At 33.6% G+C, this 24,899-nt stretch overlaps 1 protein-coding gene and 1 long non-coding RNA gene across 7 annotated transcripts in view; both read left to right on the forward strand.

Annotated features, from left to right (window-relative positions):
• The window catches only part of LOC136034105 (zinc finger protein OZF-like), a 38,367-nt gene extending 30,571 nt beyond the window's left edge, over positions 1–7,796 (forward strand). For all 6 annotated transcript variants that reach the window (XM_065715242.1, XM_065715240.1, XM_065715243.1 and 3 more), the window contains one exon: positions 6,053–7,796. In XM_065715242.1, the coding sequence (XP_065571314.1) occupies positions 6,053–7,596 (1,544 nt within the window). In that variant the 3' untranslated portion in view covers positions 7,597–7,796. The remainder of the gene's footprint in view (positions 1–6,052) is intronic.
• A 310-nt stretch (positions 7,797–8,106) lies between these two features.
• LOC136034109 (uncharacterized) lies at positions 8,107–24,650 on the forward strand. Its single transcript, XR_010619116.1, has 2 exons — positions 8,107–9,808; positions 24,383–24,650. It is a non-coding gene; the product is annotated as an uncharacterized LOC136034109 (long non-coding RNA).
• Positions 24,651–24,899: the final 249 nt, after the last annotated feature.

Below are 24,899 nucleotides of genomic sequence, written 5' to 3' on the forward strand. Positions count from 1 at the left end.
TATTGTTAACATAGAAAAAAACTAGTTTTTTAACTGAAAGTAAGGAGCGACATTATAACTTAAAACGAGCAGAAATTACTTCATATATGAAATGGGTTGTCCCCTCCGCAATCCCTCGCTCTTTACGCTAAAGCTTTTAATTGTTTTAAAAAGCAGAATTATGGCAAAGAGTCTAACTTTAGCGTAAAGAGCGAGGGATTGCGGAGGGGAAAACCCAGTTCATATACGGAGTAATTTCTGTTCGTTTTAAGTTTTGATGTCGCTCCTTACTTTCAGTTAAAAAAACTATTTTTTTTTGTAATTTCTGAACGTTTTTGCATTAATACATGTTTGATTTTGGCTCTCCACACATAGATTATTAAAATGAAATTTGCATATTAATTCCTTTCTTTGGCAAAATGGCTTTCTCTTAGTTTTGATCAGACGATTTTGAGAAATAAGTGGGGAAGGAGGCCTAGTTGCCCTGCAATTTTTCGGTTACATAAAAAGGCAACTATAAATTTTAGTTTATAACGAATGTTTTTATTATGTATTTGAGGGGGTTTGTACCCTCGTTAATACCTCGCTCCTTACACTAAATCGTAAGTTTTGTCCCAATTCTTTAAGAATGATTCCTGAATCAGAAAGACCGTAGAATAAATAGTTGAAATTACTAAAAAATACAATAGCATAAAGAGGTATTTATCTCCTCCTAAATACCTCGCTCTTTATGCTAAAGTATTTTTAGAACCCCTCATATGCGTAATAATCTCTGTTCGTTTTAAGTTTCAATACTACTCCTTACTTTCAATTGAAAAAACTTTTTCATGTTTATTTTTTCATTGTTTTTTTTATAGTAATTTTAGAAAATCCTGCGTCCTTTTCATTTAATTTCTGTTCCCCCATGACATATTTCTTCAAGGAAAGGTCCTCCCACATAACCTCGTCCCCTCGACCCAACACCCAAAACCAAATAAAATCCCCTGAAAATGTCTGTACACTTCCCAATAACCATTATTATATGTAAACACTGGTCGAAGTTTGTAACTTGCAGCCCCTCCCCCAGGGACTGTGGGGGAGTAAGTCATTCCCAAAGACATAGTCATTATGGTTTTTGACTATGCGAAACAAAATGGCTATCTCAAAATTTTGATCCATTGACTTTGGAGAAAAAATGAGCGTGGGAGGGGGCCTAGGTGCCCTCCAATTTTTTTGGTCACTTAAAAAGGGCACTAGAACTTTTCATTTCCGTTAGAATGAGCCCTCTTGCGACATTCTAGGACCACTTGGTTGATACGATGACCCCTGGAAAAAAATAAACCAACAAACACGCACCCGTGATTTGTCTTCTGGCAAAAAATACGAAATTCCACATTTTGTAGATAGGAGCTTGATATTTTTGCTATAAGGGTTCTCTGATACGCCGAATGCGGCGGTTTTAGGGGGTGTTTCTCCCTATTTTCCAAAATAAGGCAAATTTTCTCAGGCTCATATCTGTTGATGAAAAAGACTATATTTGATGAGACTTATATATTTAAAATCAGCATGAAAATCCGATTCTTTTTATGTATATTTTAGCATCAAAATTCTGTTTTTTAGAGTTTCGTTTACTATTGAGCTGGGTCACTCCTTACTACAGTTCGTTACCACGAACTGTTTGATAAACTTACCAGAAGGACTAAAATCACGCTCGTAAGGCTGGTACTTGTAAGAGAACTATTTGTAAGACTAAGCGTGTTGAAATACAAATTTCAATAAGTGCAAGAATATACAGGTTATCAAAAGAACATATCGGCAATTTCGTAACAATGGTTAGTTGTATTAAGTTGAATTCTGATAATACTACTGTGACTAATACCTAATGAGTCAAATACTATTATAGTCTTTGAATGACACTGTTAGAATACTAAACTTTCTTGTGGAAAAGCAAGAAACGGCAAGCACTGTTCCTCTTGTCCCGGTTATTCTTACAAACTTGCCGGTAGGCCTAAATCAAGCTTGGAGGGCTACTACTTGTAAGGCGAGGAGCCTTAAGATAAGAATTTTGAGAAGTAAATGAATATACAGGTTATAAAAAGGATATATCGATAATGTCATAGCAATGGCTAATTGTATTAAGTTGAGTACTAATACTACTTCTATGATCGCTATTACAACTTTGGCTGAGGGTATGAAGGTAAAATGTTCACGGAATTTTGAGGGGGGGGGCAAACTGAATGACAATATGCCATGCGAATGCAGGTTGTCAAAAGGGCACATCAGCAATATCTTGGGAACAGTTATGTGTGTGAAGTTAAAACTTTACAAGGTTTGTTGTGGGGGATAATAAACTAACCAAAAGACAATATTTGCATCATAATACTATTGCTTCTACTCCTTCAACTACTGCTATTATTATTATTGCTGTTACTGATAAAGCTAAGACTGCTACTATTAATTCTACTGCTACTACTATAACCACTGGTGTTACTACCACTGCTACTCAAAATAAGGGTATTAAGGCGAAAATTTTGGACAGCTGCAGGAACAGTTTATGGTATTAAGTAGAAACTTTCATTGTGTGTTGAAGGGGATGTTGAAGAAAACCAAAGGTGAAATGTGCATACTCCTAATACTGCTACTACACAAGCGAAGGGTTAAGCTTTCAAGGAATAATATTTCTGATGTTGAACTAAATCAAAACAAACTATGATCATGTAGATTGCCACCAGGGTGACAAATCAATACCTCAGCAACGGCTTACATTAATAAGTTAGATATTTCAGGTCAAGTTGCGGCGGATTTTGAACTAACCAGAAGACATGATATGTATACTTTTAATACTGCTTGTACGGTTGCTGTGACTATTGACGCTAAAAGCATTAAATTGAAACTGTTGGGGAACATTTGGGGGGGGGGGGGAGAGAGAGAGAGAGAGAGAGAGAGAGAGAGAGATCGGTATATTTAAAAACTATTGTAGCATAGCTAAAAAAAATTTTAAATGATACACTTTAACAAAAATCACACACTACAACTCAGCGTTGAAAATTGATGTGAAGAAAGGCACAAATGAGTTGGCGTATCGATAAGTTCGTACTTTAGGGGGTAGAAGTTTATTTTGAAACCACAAAATGTCCAGAAGGGTGCAAGAAGTTTGAAGTGTCCTGCAAGATTGATAAAATTTTAGCTATCTTCACTAGTTTATGGAAGACAAAGGGGAGAAATGATCATGACTAAGAACTTATTAACAAGAAATAACCATCTATCTTATGTACCTTACTTTAAACATTAAATTGAAGCTGGTTTGGGTAGTTGTGATCGGTGGCTCTTATTGGCTATGACTGATTTTCCAAGTTGCTGAATAAGGTGTTCAAGCCGGACTTTAAGTGGAGATAAATTTAATTTAGGAGGGTTTGATCATAGGGTATGTCGTGGTTTCGGAGTATAATCCTTGCTGCTCTTTTCTGGACGGACTATGTCGCGTAATTGGTATGCTGTGCAGATAGCAGATGGATCCCACACCGGGCACGCGTACTCGAGCGACGGGCGAACATAACACATGTAGGCATGGAGAAGACTTTCAGTATCACATCCAAAGCGCCTCATTTTGGTAAGGGTCTGAAGGCTTGCATTAGCCTTGTGGATGGTTAAATTAATATGGGCACTGAAACTACAGTAAATATAAGGACATTCTAGCAATTTTATAGCCAGCGTTGCAGTATCATTGCTAGCAATATTGTTGAAATTTCAAACGAGCTAATTTGATGACAAATTATAAGTTCTAGTGTCCGTTTCAAGATTCAAAAGTTATTGGAGGGCAATAAAGTTTCATCCTTAGCCTACAATTTCTTAGACACTTCCTACCAAAATTTCGAGACAGTCGATTTGTTCCGCTTAGCTGAGCGGTTCAGTTATTATATCTCTTGTTTTTTGGGCTCGTCAACCCCCCACAGTTAATTTGTTTGCCCATTATGTTTAAAAAACTAATTATGCTTTAAAATTAAATCAAAGCTCGCTGTATTTGTGCTGGTTGCCAATAAGAAATCTCAGTGATATCTCAAGAACAACTGAGGGTGTTCAGTTCAAACTTTCTGGGCTACTTTTATTACTGTTTTACTCTTAAGATTTAACTAAATCAAAAGATTGTAGGCTGTTAAAGAGCTTCGAAATTTTCTTTTGGAAGTTTTATTTTTTGGGTCAACAAGAGGAGGTATAAAACTAAAATAATACTATTTTTGGTCAATATTTTTAAATGAGGCTATGTAGTTAAAGTTTTGAAAACGTTTCTCGGCTTACAAATAGTAGGCCTAACTAAAAAAACCAAAAAGATATAAATTATTACTCTCTTTTCTATGAAAGAAACTTTGTCAATGTTGAAAGAACAGAAACTAAATTCAAAAACTATTTTCGCAAAATAAGTTTTTCAAGGAACAGTAAACAACTCCATTAAACCAAAAATGAACAAAAATAAATTTATCTACCATGCATTAGACTACCAAAAATCAGTATTAATAAACATATTATATACAAAACGAACAGAAATTACATAAATAACCGAGTCAAACTCAAAACGAGCAGAAATTAACATGAGCAAGGTCCACAACCCCTATCTCTTGTGAAGGCCAGAACATAATTCACACTTTACTGAAAAAAATATAAATGACTGTGCTAGTTTTAGTAATTTTTTTATTTATTAAAGTTAAAGTTAAAACATTTAAAATGTAACATGTACAACAATAAAACTTTTGTTATTTTTTTTAATAAGCTAATTTGGTACGCTGGCCAAAACTAAGGGCAATAAAAGGAAAACAAAATTATTTCGGTGATTTTACTAGCATTGTTCATGAGCTAACTATTATTGTACTAACTTTTAATTGTGATTTTGAAATTGAGATGGGAGTTCACTAGTCCTCTTGAGCCTCACCCTAGAGACAGCTGCTTTGGTAATGTAACGAGTCGTTAGTAGCATTAAAAGTAAATACAAAGTTATTTGAACAAAATTACGACAATATTGTGGTACTCGAAGCAGGAGCGCAAATATGAACCCAAGACACCTCGATTGCGGTGGGGCGACGGGTTTCAGTTCTTCAAAAATATTTGAAATTATAACTGAAGATGAATCAAATTGCCTTTTTATTTTTGTGTTTAGTATTATCACAATTGTTGCATATTGCACGCTGCATATTTTACAGTTGCTATGTTATAGGTCGGTGCAGTTCTTTGATTCGGGTTTTTCCTTTTTTTTTCTTTTTTATCAACAAGTATAATTAATTTTATTTACCTTTTGACCACTGGAAATGCTTCTATTTTTACAAAATAAAACTATTTCATTCATTTGTGATCCTATCCATTGAAGGAAGTCACACTTTTCCTACCTACCACATGCCACCTAAGATGTCTACCTTCGATATGTTTACTATATTAATTTCAAGGCGGCCTTTGCAACTTTTATTGTGACTAATAGTATTTTATTATATTATTTTGCTGACCCAATTTGATTAACTGTGCTCTTAAGTGCACATGCTTGAAATATACAAATGTTCTTGACTGAATTTTACACCAGCTCTGCCATTATTTAAACTGCACCCAGCTAGTTTTCAGGTCCCACTTATCTGCGTGCTCTGTGGTTGTTCATGACGAATTTTGGCAGCATGTTCCTTTTTTGGTCTTTTTTCCAAGCTTTCTGTTTTTTCGATTGTTTGCTTTGACAAATAATTGGTTGACCATCAAAACTTACTTTGAAGAAACCATATTAATTTTAAAAAGTAAGGGGCTAATTTAGTTTATGTATATTACAGTACAACTCTGTCTTTTTAGACAAACTCACTATCAAGTTAATGCAACCTGAATTCCGAATTATTGATTAAAGACAGGAATATAGAATTCGATCTGTTGTAAGAATAGTGCCTCAAATTGACTTTTATAAAATAAATAACAAGGTAAGATTTATTAAAGAGGTTTTTATGATAACTGTATAAAACTAAAAATGTTAAAAGCTGAGCTGTGTGCTAAATCGAAAAAGATGTAAAAGAAAAAAATACAAGTGTTTTGATTTTCTTAGAATTTTATATTATTTCAGTTCTTCTTCTTGCAGCATCTTCTGATAACGATAGGAGTGAACAAGAACGTGGATTAATTAGTATGCCAGGTCTTTCAAGTCTATGTTTAAAAAAAGAAATGAATTCAAATTGTCAAATTGAGATGCCGAGTCACATTTATCTAATTGAAGAAAATGATGTTGGAAAACAAGAGGCTTCTCATGCTCTAAAAGATCCTTTCGAATGTGACATAGGTAATAAATGCTTTACTACAAGTGTTGATGTACGTAATCATGAAAGAACTCATACCGGGGAAAAACCTTTCAAATGTGATGTATGTGAGAAATATTTTACTGCAAATAGCTATTTATCTCGTCATCAGAGAACTCATACTGGAGAAAAACCGTTTGAATGCGATATTTGTCAGAAAAGTTTTACTACAAGATGCAATTTATCTACTCATCAAAGAACTCATACCGGGGAAAAACCTTTCAAATGTGATGTATGTGAGAAATGTTTTACTAAAAGTGCCAGTTTATTGTATCATCAGAGAACTCATACCGGGGAAAAACCTTTCAAATGTGATGTATGTGAGAAATGTTTTATTGATAATAGCTGTTTATCTCGTCATCAGAGAACTCATACAGGAGAAAAACCTTTCAAATGTGATGTATGTAAGAAATGTTTTGCAAGAAGTTTTTGTTTATCTTATCACCAAAGAACTCATACTGGAGAAAAACCCTTTGGGTGTGATGTATGTGGGAAAAAGTTTATTACAAGTTCCAATTTATCTGTTCATCGAAGAACTCATACTGGAGGAAAACCTTTCAAATGTGATATATGTGAGAAAAATTTTACTAGAAGTTCCAATTTATCTATTCATAAAAAAACTCATACTGGAGAAAAACCGTTCAAATGTGATGTTTGTAAGAAACTTTTTACTACAAGTGGCAATTTATCCAGTCACCAAAAAATTCACACTGGACAAAAACCTTTCGAGTGTGATCGATGCAAGAAATGTTTTACTACAAAATATGGCTTATGTTGTCATCAGACAACTCATACTGGAGAGAAACCTTTTGAATGTGATATTTGTCAGAAAATATTCCGCCTAAAAATACATCTATCTGGTCATCAAAGAACTCATACTGGAGTAAAACCTTTTGAGTGTGATATTTGTAAAAACTCTTTTACTTTTAGTTCCAGTTTATCTAGTCATTATAAAACTCATACTGGAGAAAAACCTTTCAAATGTGATGTATGTAAGAAATGTTTTGCAAGAAGTTTTGGTTTATCTTGTCACCAAAGAACTCATACTGGAGAAAAACCCTTTGGGTGTGATGTATGTGGGAAAAAGTTTATTACAAGTTCCAATTTATCTGTTCATCGAAGAACTCATACTGGAGGAAGACCTTTCAAATGTGATATATGTGAGAAAAATTTTACTAGAAGTTCCAATTTATCTATTCATAAAAAAACTCATACTGGAGAAAAACCGTTCAAATGTGATGTTTGTAACAAACTTTTTACTACAAGTGGCAATTTATCCAGTCATCAAAAAACTCACACTGGACAAAAACCTTTCGAGTGTGATCGATGAAAGAAATGTTTTACTACAAAATATGGCTTATGTTGTCATCAGACAACTCATACGGGAGAGAAACCTTTTGAATGTGATATTTGTCAGAAAATATTCCGCCTAAAAATACATCTATCTGGTCATCAAAGAACTCATACTGGAGTAAAACCTTTTGAGTGTGATATTTGTAAAAAATCTTTTACTTTGAATTCCAGTTTATCTAGTCATTATAGAACACATACTGGAGAAAAACCTTTCAAATGTGATGTATGTAAGAAATGTTTTGCAAGAAGTTTTGGTTTATCTTGTCACCAAAGAACTCATACTGGAGAAAAACCCTTTGGGTGTGATGTATGTGGGAAAAAGTTTATTACAAGTTCCAATTTATCTGTTCATCGAAGAACTCATACTGGAGGAAGACCTTTCAAATGTGATATATGTGAGAAACATTTTACTAAAAGTTCCAATTTATCTATTCATCAAAAAACTCATACTGGAGAAAAACCTTTCAAATGTGATATGTGAGAAACATTTTACAGCGAATTCCTGCTTATCTGTTCATCAAAGAACTCATACTGGAGAAAAACATTTCAAATGTGATGTATGTGAGAAACGTTTTACTAGAAGTGTCATTTTATCCTGTCATCAGAGAATTCATATTGGGGAAAAATCTTTTGAATGTGATAATTGTTAGAAATCTTACGTTTAGTTTTAATTTATTTAATCATCAAAGAACTCATACTGGAGAAATACCTTTCAAATTGTAATATTTGTAAATATTTTACTTTAAGCTCCATTTCATCTATTCATCAAAGAACAAATACATGAGAAAAATCTTTAAAATAAAATGTATGGAAGAAATGTTGTGTGTCAAGATCCGGCGTATCTACTCATTAAATAATTCATGTTGGTGGAAAACTTTCAACACGTTTGTATAACACGTGTTCTGCTTAAAGTTACGAATTAAATCGTCATAAAAGAATACATACAAGAAAAAAAACCTTTCGAATATGATATATGTACAAAATGTTTGTTCTTAACTTACGGTTTTTCTTGTGATCAAAGAGTTGACTTTGATAGGATGCTTAACACTAGATACTCAAGCCTACAAACTAAGTTCTCTAAATTGTTTTCTTTTTCACATTTTCTTTTTATCTAGAATGTAGTTTTCTTTTCAATTTTATCAAAATCCTTTTCTTTTTACCTTTTTTAAACATTTTTAATATTGTCTTTGTGTTTTTGTTTTATTTGACTTTTATCCTATGCAATATGGAAACATCTTATTTTTAATAACACGGTTGAATCTACTCGGAAGATTTTTGGAGTGTCTTTTTTACTGATCTGCTAAAAAATGTTTGGTTAAACATTACTTTTTTACCAAAACAAGATTTGGTTAAAAATTATAGTGGTTGATATTATGTAGTTTACAGATATGAGCGAATTTTTTCAGGAAAGATTGTCCCAGTTCAATATGAAATTTGATGAATTTGTTATGAAAAAGTGTTACTGACATTCTTTTCCAGTGGGTCTTCCAGACAGAGTTCCGTAAATGCAAACTTGTTATTCTCAACTTGTCGCAGGATTTGTTTAGGGTCTTCTTTATGGCTATGGTGAGAGCTCACTCAAAATGCCGATAAGGCAATACAAAACAGTGTTCTAAGGGAAACATCACAGCAGACGTCTAATGGAAACATAACTAAAAATAATTTCGCTTTTCAAAAAGCAACATAAAAAAAAGTAAATCTTGAATTATTCCTCTTTCTTTATCCGTTCATTAATATGTTTGCTAACCTGAAAGAATGTTTGTTTAAAGTTGTCTTCTCGTAGTCGTTTTTTAAATATTCTGTCCAACCACCTTTAGCTGATAATATTGCTCGCAAATATTTAAATCTTTCGGAAAGTGAGAGAAGCATTGAGTACAAATTCCTTAAGCCTTTTTTTAATAGGTTTAGGATTTTATTTCATATTACAGCTGTAATGAAGACACGGTATTCTAAAGAGGACCCACGGTTGAAAAACTAATAGTATAGAGTTCTTTTGTAATAAAAATTGTAATCAAAAGTCGTATAATAACCTGTTTACATAAGCTTTTTCTAGGAAACTGTCATTTGCCATCCCTTTTTATCGATGGCTTCTTCTGTGTTCTTCTGTACGCGAATAATAAGAGCTGCTTCACTATTTGAAAGTTGGAAAGTTGTTAAAGTGCGATTACTGGGATTCATTGAGTACAACAGTAAGTATCATGAAAAAAATAGACTGGGAAGGAGGCGAATTCTACCGTTTATATTAAAAGCTTTAGCGTAAAGAGCGAGGGATTGCGGAGGGGACAACCCATTTCATATACGGAGTAATTTCTGTTCGTTTTAAGTTTTAATGTCGCTCCTTACTTTCAGTTAAAAGAACTAGTTTTTTATTTAATTTCTAAACGTTTTTGAATTGATTTTGGCTCTCCGCACATAAATTATTAAAATGAAATTTGTATATTAATTTGTTAAGAAGTAATGACGCCTGGGCTTTTTTAAAAATGGATTTTTAGCCAAGAAGTTTTACTGTAACTGTATTATTGTTTATTATTTTCTTTGCTGAAGACGGCCCTTAGGTATAGGACCAAAATATTCAAATAGGTTTTGTTCATTCACTGTCTTGGGAAAAAAGTCCTCATTATTCTCTCTTCTGTATTTGTATTATGGAAAGGCAGTGTTGTCTTCGTCACTGGCGAGACTTCTGCAAATCTATAGTAAAGCAAGGACTATTATTTTAGGAAACTAAGCGTTCTTTATTTAAGGCCTTGTAGGATTTGGATTTATTTATCTTCTGCTGCATGCATCTTTCTATTTTTTTTTTTTTTTCAGGTTTAATTTTTCTGTTCATAATTCTTTTCAGTTTTTTGGTTCATTAATCGTCTTAATTCATATAGAGTAACGAAAAAAAAAATCTGAAAAAGAGTAAAACTTCAATTGAATGTTCAAGCAAAGTTATAACGAAACTGGAAGAGGATAGTGTAGAATATAATTTAAATCATGCATTTGATAGACTATTAGCATGGTTTGCGGCAAATAGACTAGCTTTGCATACTTCAACAACTAATCTATAGTATATTGACATACATCACGAGCCTTTCCAGGTCTTAAGCTGATTAAGCCTTCAGTGTCAAGTATAGAGATATCATGTGTTGATATTTTTGGTTACCTAGGTATATGGTTGACTCAAATATAAGTTGGAAGCCTTCCAACTACTATTAATTAAACACTTCTTTTTTCTGGTTGGTTGCGGGGTTATCAAATAGACTTTTTTTCCGTTTTTGCCTAATTTAAGGTATATTTTCTCTCTGAAACATGCAATTTTGACAATCCTGCAGCTCTAACCTGCTCAGAAAGGACAAAATACTAATAATATTGGATACATTAGTCTCAGATCTATCCATTTACAGAGCATGAATTACGATACTACGATACTAAAATAGGGGAATTGTTTTTTTTTGTAACGATGTTACCCAATTTTTAATGTATTTTCAGCTTAAAAGGTATTTCGTATTTTCAATAGAAAGTCATGTACATCAAACTTAAAAAATGTAATTCGACAGCTATAAGTTGGAAGTATTAATAGTCCATGATTGAAGCTTGGTGCACTGTATGAAATTCCTTTTGCCTCTAAAAGCTCTGCGTTCTTTTGTTTTTGTTCATTCTTACCTAAATTACTGTCCACTTATTTACTTGAATACTTTCAGATCCCATTTTATTCCACTCCAAAGATAACAAAATGGCGCACTTTGTATTTTAAAGGCTTTCTTCCTTCCCCAGCATGTTTTCCAAGCAAGTCCTCCACAAAGAGTTTGGATTCTTTATTGAGCATTTTTCTTGTTGAACGGGGAGTTACTTTTCATTCGTTATTATTCAAAAGTTAAGCACAATCTCCTGAAACTGCCTAGCTATTTTTTTTCTTTTGATTTGTTTCCAATTGCTTTACCATCTTTGCAACTAACTCGCAATATATGCAAACTATGCCAGCCATTGATAATTTCAAAGAGGTCCCGTTTTTCTCTGCAAAATAGTGTGGTTGCTCATGGAACCAATACAAATCTGCTTTCAATTTTCATTTTCAGTTAGGAATTTCAAAAAATAAGTTAAAGTCCTCCGTTTTGGATAGTTATTACTTATTCTATTTACAAATTCTTTTGTAAATAGGTTTTTGTTTCTTCTTGTTTTCCCATTGCTAGTTATTTTTTTTTTTTTTTTATCGTTGGATGGGATGTCTGCTTTGGCCTGGCAAGTGATTAATATTATGTCTGTTATTTTTTATTCTGTTTCTTTTTTACTTTGATTAATCACCCATATATTTAGTTATTTATCACTTTAGTTGTTTTATCTGGGCAAAACGGGCTTGTGTCTAAGTCAGATATTGGTATACTTAGTATGTAATGTATATATGATTAGAAATAAATGAAACTGAAATGAGTCTTTTTCCAAAAGGTATTTTAAGCAATCTCATAATACCTGGAGGATAAATGAATAAAAAAGACCATGAAGAACAAAAAAAACATATGTTTAGATTACTTGCAACCAGGGTGTAGCTCCAGCATTTTTATTTGGGGAGAAGGAGGGTCCATATTCAGATAGTTAATGAGCATTAGCTATCCTTCAGGGAAAAGCAGTGGCACTTCTTGCCCCTTCAACTTGCTTATACTTACAATAAGCATTAAGTAAGATTAAATAATTATCACAAAAATGAATTACTGCCAAGCAAAACTTATACTGTATTTAATAAAGACTAAATTTTAAAACCTACAAAATGACTATAAATTTTGATTGTTTATTTCAAGCTTAAACCCCTAAAAATTTTTTGCCCCTTCAAATTCCTTATATTTACAGTAAGCATTAAGTAAAATAATTGTTACAAAAATGAATTACTGCCAAGCAAAACTTATACTGTATTTAATAAAGACTAAATTTTAAAACCTACAAAATGACTATAAATTTTGATTGTTTATTTCAAACTTAAACCCCTAAAATTTCTTGCCCCTTCAACTTCCTTATACTTACAGTAAGCATTAAGAAAGATTAAATAACTATTACAAAAATGAATTACTGCCAAGCAAAACTTATACTGTATTTTAATAAAGACTAAATTTTAAAACCTACAAAATGACTATAAATTTTTGATTGTTTATTTCAAACTTAAACCCCTAAAATTTCTTGCCCCTTCAACTTCCTAATACTTACAGTAAGCATTAATGAAGATTAAATAATTATTACAAAAATGAATTACTGCCAAGCAAAACTTATACTGTATTTTAATGTTGGAAAACTTGTGAAAAACACAAGCCTTTGAATCATTTAAAGATATTTGAAAATCCTGATTATTCTGTTCTGAATTTTCTCCCATTAGTCTAAGGGATAATCAAGTCTATCAAACAGTTTGTGGTAACAAACTGTAGTAGGGAACAGCTCAGCTCAATAATAACCAAAACTCCAAAAAAAAACGAATTTTGATCCCAATAATTACATCAAAAGAATCGTATTTTAACGCTAATTTTAAATATGTGTTTCATCAAGTTTACTCTTGCCTATCAAAAGTAACAAGCCTGAGAAAATTTGCTTTATTTTAGAAAATACGGGGAAATACCCTCTAAGACTCATAGAATTTTAACAAAAATCACAGCATCAGATTCAGCATATCATAGAACCCTACTGTAGAAGTTTCATCTACAAAAATGTGAAATTTTGTATATTTTGCCAGAAAACAGATCACAGATGCATGTTTACTTGTTTTCTTTTCCCCAGGGACGATTGTAACGACACAGTGGTCTTAGAATATCACGAGAGGGCTTATTCTAACGAAAATTAATAGTTTCAGTGCCCTTTTTAAGTGACCCAAAAATTGGAGGGCACTTAGGCTCTCCCAATGCTCATTTTTTCCCAAAGTCACCGGATAAAAATTTTGAGAAAGCCAATTTGTTCAGCATAAACGAAAACCTATTACTATGTCTGTAGGGATGACTCAATTTCCCACAGCCCCCAGGGGAGGGGCTGTAATTTCCAAATTTTGACCATTGTTTACACATAGTAATCGTTATTAGGAAGTGTACAGACATTTTAAGGGGAACTCTTTTGCACTGAAGGGGGGGGGGGGGTCAGGGGAAAGGGAGTTACTTGGGATGATCTTTATATGGAGGAATTTATCATGAGGGAAGAAAATTTCTATGAAGGGGCACAGGATTTTCTAGCATTATATATAAAATGAGAAAATAAATAAAAAAAAGTTTTTTTCAGCTGGAAGCAAGAAGCAGCATTAAAAACTAAAACGAATATAAATACTTATGTATCTAAGGGGGTTCGTCTCCTCCACATTACCTTGCTCTTTACACTAAAGTATTTTTAGTAATTTCAACTATTTATTCTATGGCCTTTTGTGATTCAAGGGTCATTCTTAAAGACTTGGGGAAAAAGTCAAGCTTTACTATGAAGAGCAAGGTATTGATAAGGGTGTGAACCCCCTCATATATGTAATAAAAATATACAAATATAGAAGTGTGTTATGTAAGTTAATTTGTAAGCTATGTATACTTATTACTAATAAATACATTTGTAAAAAAAATAAAAGTTCTAGTTGCATTTTAAGTAACCAAGGACTGGGGGGCAACTAGGCCTCATCCCCCACCCCTTTTCCTCATCAAAATTGTCCAATCAAAACTATGAGAAAGCCCTTTAGCCAGAAAAAATTAACATGCAAATTTCGTTTTAATAGTTCATGTGTGGTGAGCCAAAATCAAAACATGCATCAATTCAAAAATTAAATTAAATAAAAACAGTTTTTTAACTTAAAATGAACAGAAATTATTCTGTATATGAAAGGGGTTATCCCCTCCTCAATGCCTTGCTCTTTACACAAAAGTTTTTTATTGTTTTAAAAAGTAGAATTGTGAGAAAACGTCAAACTCTAGTGTAAAGAGTGAGACGTTGAGGAGGGGGAAACCCCTTTCATGTCCAGAATAGTTTCTTTTCGTTTTGAGTTTTAAAGTTGCTTCTTACTTGCAGTTAAAAAAACGGTTTTTTTTTATTTAATTTGTTGAAAGGAGCCATCACAAATATGAGCCAAAGCTGAAGTTGGACTATTCATTGGATCACAATTGTTAATTAGTTTGGTCAAAGTTGAGCTGCTTTCATTATTAAGATGTCTTTGCTTTCTTTTGTTGTGTTACTACAAGATGACATAGATAGGAATCAAGTCCCTTTACAATATCTTTTTCTTCTTGTTGTACTTACTATTGCTTCATAAAGTTAGTTCAGACCCAAGGAAATAAAGTAAGGAGCTGTGCCCTTTAGTAGTCTTATCGGTCCGTTAGAACCAATTAAAATTGTCACAAATTATATTTTCAATAACTTATATTTTTAATAGATTTTCAAGAGAACTTACATTTTTAATGTATTTTTTAACTTATATTTTTAGTAGAACTGCCTCTATGTAGAATACCATGTTAACTTCTAGTTATTTTTATGTTCCTAAATCTTTATTTTAACCAGCTCCAAAAAAAAAAATAATGTAAATGTGCTAAGGATTACTACTGTTGTTAGTTGCATTTTATGTGACACCAGCATTACTGGTGTGCGATTTATCTCTGCATAATCATGCAGTATAAAGTGTCTGCTGCAAGTAGGATAAAGTAAATCGAAGCAATATGTTTATGTTTTTCTCACAATTTAGATATTTTATGCTCACAAATGCATGGTACCAATCAATACTCTAAGGTTTCAACCACAATGCTGCCAAAGATTATTCAGGTTTCCTGGATGTTCTTAATGAAATTACATAAAAAAAACTAGTTTTTTTAACTGAAAGTAAGTAGCGACATTAAAACTTAAAACGAACAGAAATTACTCCGTATATGAAATGGGTTGTCCCCTCCGCAATCCCTCGCTCTTTACGCTAAAGTTTTTAGTTGTTTTAAAAAGTAGAATTGTGGCAAAGAGTCAAACTTTAGTGTAAAGAGCGAGGGATTGTGGAGGGGACAACCCATTTCATATACGGACTAATTTCTGTTCATTTTAAGTTTTAATGTCGCTCTTTACTTTCAGTTAAAAAAACTAGTTTTTTATGTAATTTCTGAACGTTTTTGAATTAATGCATGTTTGATTTTGGCTCTCCACACATAAATTATTAAAATGAAATTTGCATATTAATTCCTTTTTTTGGCTAAATGGCTTTCTCTTAGTTTTGATCAGACGATTTTGAGAAATAAGGGATGGGGAAGGAGGCCTAGTTGCCAGGAAATTTTTCGATTACATAAAAAGGCAACTATAAATTTTGATTTTTAACGAATTTTTTTATTAGTAAAAAATATACGCAACTTAAGAATTAACTTACGAAACAAACTTTTATATTCTTTAATTTTTATTATGTATATAAGGGGATTTGTAACCTCGTTAATACCTCGTTCTTTACACTAAATCGTAAGTTTTGTCACAATTCTTTAAGAATGACCCCTGAATCAGAAAGGCCGTAGAATAAATAGTTGAAATTACTAAAAATACTATAGCATAAAGAGCGAGGTATTTATCTCCTAAATACCTCGCTCTTTATGCTAAAGTGTTTTTAGAACCCCTCATATGCGTAATAATCTCTGTTCGTTTTAGGTTTCAATGCTACTCTTTACTTTCAATTGAAAAAAAACTTTTCCATGTTTATTTTTTCATTGTTTTTTTATAGTAATTTTAGAAAATCCTGCGCCCTTTTCATTGAATTTCTGTTCCCCCATGTCATATTTCTCCAAGGAAAGATCCTCCCACATAGCCCCCTCCACTCAACCCCACCCCCAAAACCAAAAAAAAATCCCCTGAAAACGACTGTACACTTCCCAATAACCATTATTATATGTAAACACTGGTCGAAGTTTGTAACTTGCAGCCCCTCCCCCAGGGACTGTGGGGGAGTAAGTCATTCCCAAAGACATAGTTATTATGGCTTTTGACTATGCGGAACAAAATGGCTATCTCAAAATTTTGATCTGTTGACTGTGGAGAAAAAATGAGCGCGGGAGGGGGCCTAGGTGCCCTCCAATTTTTTTGGTCACTTAAAAAGGGCACTAGAACTTTTCATTTCCGTTAGAATGAGCCCTCTTGCAACATTCTAGGACCACTTGGTCGATATGATGACCCCTGGAAAAAAAAAAAAAAATAAACACGCACCCGTGATTTGTCTTCTGGCAAAAAATAAGAAATTCCACATTTTTGTAGATAGGAGCTTGAAAATTTTTCTACAGGGTTCTCTGATAAGCCGAATGCGATGGTCTGATTTTCGTTGAGATTCTATGACCTTTAGGGGGTGTTTTTAGGGTTCTCTGATACGCCGAATGCGATGATCTGATTTTCGTTGAGATTCTATGACCTTTAGGGGGGTGTTTTCCCCTATTTCCTAAAATAAGGCAACTTTTCAGGCCCGTAACTTTTGATTCCGTTTTTTAGAGTTTCGTTTACTATTGAGCCGGGTCGCTCCTTACTACAGTTCGTTACCACGAACTGTTTGACAAGGCTCAGCAAGTATGTTTTGCTGTTACGAAGAGGTTTCGTAAAAGTTTTATCCCCTTTGTTCAAGAACACCTTAATAATAATTTGTGAGTATGTACTTGCCAATTTCCCCTTTTCCTCTATTGCCGTTTTTATTTTTGATTTGTTGTAATGTTTTTGTAATTTAATTGTCAAGCTTACTGATTTGCCCTTTATCTTTGATGATTTTGCCTTTTTAATTTCTTTTTAATTTTAAATGTTTGACTTAATGTACTGATTTGAATTTTTTTTCTTTAACTTTTACTGACATATAAAGCGAATTTGGCTCTATAGAGCTTTTGATAGTCTTTTGAAAATAAATATTATCTTATCTTCTGTTAATGATGCAAACTTTTTTTTTTGAATACTTTAGATTAAAAATACTGTTGCTATTTCAAATGCAAGGAAAATTTGAAAGGTGATTTTCCATAGAAGATAATTTCTGCAGGGCTTGGGGAGGTTTGTGTACCAAAATATTCCCTCTAACCTTGAATCTGAACAATGTCTTACTAATATTATTTCTGACACTATCAAGGACTCTTGCAACCAACATGTGATTCTTGGTGACTACAATTTTCCCAATTATAATTGAATTGATGATTCTGGTTTTTCAGCCAACGAACAAGAATCGCCATTTCTTACTTGTCTGTCTGAATATTCGCTGTTCCAAACTGTTGACCAACCTACATGGTACAGAGATGGTCAAACTTCTAACATACTGGACCTATTTATTCTTGATAATACAGATTTGTAGACTAAAAATGAATCTGATGATCCTATTGATAACAGTGATCATGCTGCTATCCTAACAGAATTGCGCTTGGCTACTACTCAGCCTCTTGCTAAACAACACAAATTTATCGATTACAAGCCTATATCTGAGAGACTTGCTGACCTTGATTGGGATACCATAGTCACCAAAAATCATGGGATCAAAAACCAAAAGGACATCAAAAATCTTGGCAGAAATTCAAAGCCGTTTTGATAGTTTTTGAAAAAGCTCACACTAGAATATTTTGGAGGAAGCAGGCAAAAACACCACCCTTCATGACTTGTCTAACTAGTGAACAGGAAGAATCGAACCTGGAAACAGTTTAAAAAAAGAAAACAGCTGCAAACCATCAGAAGGTACGGAATGAGGCCACCAAGTCCATCAAACAACGAAGGTGAAGGTGAGTCATGAAGAAAGGTTAGCTGAAAATACAAAAATAACGCCAAGCTGTTCTGGCAGTATACTTCTGTTAAATGTCGAAACAGGTACTTTGTTCTTGATCTGACCCATCATGATCAGACAGTTTCAGACCCAGCTATTAAATCCAAGATCCTAAATAACCAGTTTGCATCAGCTTTCACACCAGAAACTACTAGTCAGCTCCAGGCTCCTCCCTCATATACTGTTACTCAACCAATGCCACCTCCAGAGCTAACTGAGGAGTCTATTTTTAAACAACTTGCTTTGTTGGATATAAATGAATCTGCAGGGTCAAATGGCTTCCACCCCTGTCTTCTGCATGAGTACAGGAGAGAAATAGCATACCCACTCTCAAAGCCCATCAGACTATCTCTTGATAGCTCAAAGCTTCAAACAGACTAAAAAGTGGCACATATTACCCCCATTCACAAAAAGGGAAGGAAGGATTCTGCAGAAAACTACTGGCCTATTAGTATTACCTCTGTTGTTGTTAAGCTTCTTGGCCGTATTGACAACAAAGTGGTTATTGAGCACTTTGATCAGAATCATCTTCTCAACAGCTCTCAACATGGTTTCCAAAGCAACAGATTAGTTGATACTAATTTGCTCGAGTCATGTGACTATATTACAAAACTACTGGAGTTGGGAATCCCTGTTGACATGATCCTTCTTGATTTTTCTAAAGCATTTGATAAAGTCTGTCATAAGAGACTTGAGCTTAAGCTACAATATATTGGTTTGAAGGAAAAAATTCTCAAATCGATTCTGGATTTCTCGAGGAATCATGTTAAGCATGTAAGACTATTTGATGCAGATGGCAATCCTATCCGCTCCTCCTCTCAGCTTGTTATCAGTGGGGTTCCACAGGGTAGTGTGCTTGGCCCCAACATGTTCAATATTTTCATAAATGATGCTCCTCTAGCGCTTAAAAGCAAAATAACGATATGTGTGCTTGGCCAATGATTCCAAGATAATTGGTCTAGCTAGCACTTTTGAGGATACTTCCCAACTTCAAAAAGATCTCCTTAGCATGTGGGCGAAATCTTGGTTATTCACTTTCAATGTGTCAAAATGTCATTTTTTACACTTTGGAAACAAGAATATCAATACAACTTACTCTCTTTACGGCCAGTCCCTTTCTTCAGTGTTGGAAGAACGTGATCTAGGAGTAATTGTTGTCGAGCATCTTAGATTCAGCACTCATGCAAAGAAGGCAGCCGCATCAGCTAGCTCATCACTAGGGCTCATAAAAAGAATAATTTCCTCCAGTTCTCCTAAAATTCTGAGCCTTCTGTACAAAGGACTTGTTCGGTCAGGAATAGAGACAGGTATGGTCCTTGCATCCCCCCTTTTCAAAAAAGATGTTATAATTCTCGAAGATATCCAGAGAAAAGCCACTAAGATGGTGAGTGGACTGCATGAACTCCCTTGCCCTACAAGGCTATACAAGCTGAAACTCCCAACTCTGGTTTATAGAAGAAGACGGGGTGATGCCATTCTGGTTCATAAACTTATTAATTCAAAGGCATTTCCTGATCTCCTTCCTCTGGCGTCTCAGGATTCTCATACAAGGGGGCATAACTTACAGTTATCCAGGCATTTCTTCTCAAAGCGGCAACGCGCCCATTTTCTGACCAACCGTGTTGCCAATGTCTGGAACGAATTACTGCCTGATGCCATTGCTGCCCAAACCACAAACAGCTTTAAGAACCATCTTGACAACAAATGGTCAACAAAAGAATGGAAGTATAACTGGGAAGCACTTGAATCAGCAACATCAAACCACAAGTCAAGTATGTATATTCAACTATATGTCATGTATTATCAACTCTAGAGTTTCTACTCTAGAGAAAAAAATTTCTTGGATTTTTTTTAGGAAAAATCGTAAGATTGCCCCAAGCTACAATTTTAAGGTAAATCAATTCGTAAGATATGCTCCAGATATTCACAATCATAATTCATTTTGATTTAGCTCAATCTCCACCAAAATATTCCTTCAAAACTTCACCTTAATACCCCTAGCTTATGTAGTAGCAATAATTGTAGTAACAGTAGTAGCAGTATGCAAAGAGGACATTTAGTTTTTTTTCAACGTCCCCTACAAAAAGTGTAGTAAGTTTTAATTTTACACATGAAACTATTCTTAAGATATAGCTGATATGCCTTTTGGAAAACCTGCATACAGATGGTATGCTGTGATTCAAGTAGCAGTATGCAAAGAGGACATTTAGTTTTTTTTCAACGTCCCCTACAAAAAGTGTAGTAAGTTTTAATTTTACACATGAAACTATTCTTAAGATATAGCTGATATGCCTTTTGGAAAACCTGCATACAGATGGTATGCTGTGATTCAGCTTAAATTCCCCTCTAACACTTCTCTGAAGATTTACCCTTTATACCCTTAGTACTACTACTACTACTAACAACTCACCACAGCACCAAGCTACCTAAGCCAACACAACTTCACATGCTACCCCTACATCGCAATCTTTTCTAAGCCTCATTCTTTACACTCTTTAAGGAAGTTCGTATTTCCCAGTTTAGTTGTAATATTAGTCCAATCAGTAGTATTAGTACTCATCTGGATATAATTAGCCATTGCTATGACATTGTTTATAAGTCCTGGCTGAGTGGGTTGGTGCGCTGGATTCGGGATCCCTTGTCTGAGAGGACGCGGGTTCGAATCCCAGTGTACCCAATTTTTCAGTATGGGACGGGGGTCGACCCAGCTCTAAATGGGTACCTGGAGAAATCTGGGGAAGGTAAACAGGAAGGGTGTGCGAAAGCACAGGATGGCTGGCCCCAAACCCCCCATTGCACTTCCTGGCTGAAGGGCCAAGAAACGGAGATCAGCACCGCCGGAACGGACTGTAAAATCTAATATCGTATCCTTTACCTTTTTTTTTTACCATTGTTGATAAGTCCTTTTAATGAACTGTATATTCATATACTTTTTGAAATTTTCATCTTAATACTCTTAGCCCTGCAAGTAGTTGCATCCAGTTATCATTCATCATTCAAAGCAAAAGGACCTAAAAGTGATTTGTATTGCATTCTCAAAACATGTTTCCTAAAAAAGCATATTGACCTATGAAACAAAACTGGATTTGATACGTTGGACATAATAAATTTCATATTAAGTTATTTGATACAATCTTTGGATGTGAATGTTTGATTACTAGAGTTTCGTTTTAAGCGTTATAAGACTTGATATGTTAAAGGAATTAATATGTGCTCAGTATTCATTCTGAGCAGATGCAATAATAGCCAGCAGTGACTGAAAATTTTTGAAGTACTTTCTGCATCCATATTTTAACCGATTAACAAATTATGAGGTGATTGCCCAGCTCACATGGGCCTACCTATTCAAAGTTAAGTGCATTTTTTTATAATACATTTCAATGGTTCAGTTCACAAAGGATGCTGTTGTTCTAGCAAGATTCAATAATTATCCTATGTGGCCATGCTGAGTGTTGGATATAATTCAGGCCAAGAACAAAAGAGTATCCTATGTTGTATTTTGTTATTGAAGCCATGAAATTGTGACAACAACAGCCTCACACCTATCAACCTTTGTTAGTATTTCATAGGAGGCTAAGAACAAAAATTGATTAGGCATTGCAAATACTTTTGTGGAATTAGCTAATTTTCCTGATAAGCATCTCAAGCTTGGCGGTTCAAGTTTACCGGATAGGTCTATATCACAAAAATTTTGAAAGATAATCAGAAGTCTCTGCCCTCTTGAGGGAGGAGTGGAGGTAGCTTAGGTACTTCTAAATAACTTCCAAGGCTATGCTTTATTTTATAGTCTCATCCGTGAAAGTTTTATTTTCCTGACCCATCCCTTTCCAGATAGAAAAAAGTAGCAAAATTAAGAGTTCCCGTGCCCCTATCAAAACTCAAAAGTGACCAAACAGCAACCATCCCCCTCCTCCATGACCCTTTCTTCCCAAATAAACCCAATTAACATTCTGAGATAACCATTTGGTAGGAAACAGCCAGAAGACCAGGCAAATATGCCTGAAGGGTTGACTAAACCCTAACAGTCCACCAGACAAGGGCTGCAAATTATTGCCTATTCGTGACATATAAGGTTTTAATCTAAAAGGTGGTTGAATATAGTTTAGAGGGGCTCATTCAATTTGAAAGTTCAAGTTTGCTTTTTAAGAGTCAAAAGTGATCAAAAGACAAACAGTTACTATATATATATATATATATATATATATATATATATATATATATATATATATATATATATATATATATATATATATACTAGCTGTTGGGGAGGCGCTTCGCGCCCCCCAAGCCCCCCCGCGCGCGTAAGTCGTTACGCGCCATTGTAGTTGTGTCCCTGTGTCCCACCTGTGAACATATATATATATATATATATATATATATATATATATATATATTTATATATATATATATATATATATATATTTAACTACGTAAACCTTGCGAATATACAACATTCTTTGCTGTCCCATTGTCTGTCCATATAAATAGATTGTCAGGTTTGCCAACTCTTGAACATGCAACATAATAATTGTCCATGGGAAAACAATACGTATTCGGATCTATACCGCATTTTTCTAACGATAGCCCTTGAGTTTTGTTGATGGTGATTGCTAATCGAACATTCCCTGTGTCCCCGTCGTCATTTATATATCCCCCTGTGCCTCCGGCGTCTCTGTTGTAGTTGTGTCCTTCCTGGTCGTCATTTATATTCCCAGTATCCCGGTTTATTATATAAATATGTTTATTTATATAGAAATAAACTATATATATATATATATATATATATATATATATATATATATATATATATATATATATATATATATATATATATATATATATATGTATATATAGATACAGTTTCTTTTTTAGTTTTTTTTTCTTTTCTTAGTTTTTTTTCTTTTTTAGTTTTTCCTTTTTTTAGTTTCTTCTTTTTATTGATTTGTTTTCTTCAATTTGTCAATGTTCATTCTAACATTTACACTTGGAAAAATCTTTACGTGCAAAGCATGCTAAAGCTCCAACAATTTATAATAAACCTCAAATTTTGGGTATCTGTTTTGAGGTTTTCGAATTACTTTAATCTATTGTCAAAATATATTGAAATATTTGTGCAATTCCCAGTTTTTTGTAGTTTTTTCTTTTTTTTAGTTTTTTAGCTTTTTAGTTTTTTTTTTCTTTTTAGTTTTTTACCTTTTTTCTTTTTTTTACGTTTTTTCTTTTTAGGTTTTTTTTTTAATTTTTTTTTTTTTAGTTTTTTTACCATTTTTCTTTTTTCAGTTTTCTTTTTCTTCTTTATTTTTCAGCGTCACTATGAAATACATATCGCCGAACCTTTGTTTTTTTTTTAACTAAAATCTGGTAGGCATTGATGACCTTATCATCATCGCTATAATTTTCAGTTTTGATACGTTTTGACTCTCGCTGTCCAGGTGGATTTTCATCTAACTGCGCGGTCTTGAGTTCTTTAGCCGCAAGCCTTTTGGCATTAACCCTTTGAGCAGATTCCTCGGCTGTTTCTTCTGCCATTGTAGGATTTATACTAAAATTTCTCTTTGAATCAACTATTTGAGTAGCTTCCTCGGCTGTTTATTCTGTCATTTTAAGATCTATACTAAAAATTCCTCTTTACGTGCCAAGCTTGCTAAACCTCAACAATTTATAATAATCCTCAAATTTTAAGTATCAGTTTTAAGGTTTTCGAATTACTTTAATCTATTGTCAAAATATTTCGAAATATTTATGCAAATCACAGTTTTTACATTTTAGTTTGTTTTCTTTTTCTTCTTTATTTTTCAGCCGTCATATAATCTGGCATAACAGACATAACACACAAGCAACTTATATATATATATATATATATACATATATATATATATATATATATATATATATATATATATATATATATATATATATATATATATATATATATATATATAAGCGGCAAATAGCTTATATTTAGTAAAAAACGGCGGCCACCGTGGCGCGTCACAAAAAATTGGTAGCGGCCCACCGCGGCACGCCACTGCCTGACGCTGCATCTTCTTTTTAGAAAAGCATCTGTTGGTTTTCTTATTCGGGTATCTGTACAAAATACTCCAGTGACGTATCATCCAAATACAAATAAACCGAAGTCTGTTAAAGCATAACACCCAGGAACGGACTATAAGAACCAATAAGAACAGAATGGCATTTCCTACGCAAAGACACAGTTAAATTGGAGTAAAACGCAAAATAAGCAACATTACTCAAGAGTATTTTTTTTATACTTTTTTGGCACAATATTTTCGAATATACGGTGGAGTTTGCCTCCTTCACGATACTTGCTGTTGTACTCAATGAACCCAACCCTGTGTGTGTCACAATAGTGAAGTAGCTTTTATTCTTTGCGTGAAGAAGAATACAGAAGAAGCTAACGATTGATAGATAAGGTAATGGAAAATTTCCTAGAAAGGCTTATGTATTAACATTTTTATTACAAAAGACCTCTATATTACTAGTTTTTCAACTGTGGGCCTGCTTTTGATACCGTATTTTCATTAAAGCTGAAATATGAAATAAACCCCCAA

The sequence above is a fragment of the Artemia franciscana genome, chromosome 12 (genome assembly GCF_032884065.1).
Source record: "Artemia franciscana chromosome 12, ASM3288406v1, whole genome shotgun sequence".
In the NCBI taxonomy this organism is placed as follows: Eukaryota; Metazoa; Arthropoda; class Branchiopoda; order Anostraca; family Artemiidae; genus Artemia; species Artemia franciscana.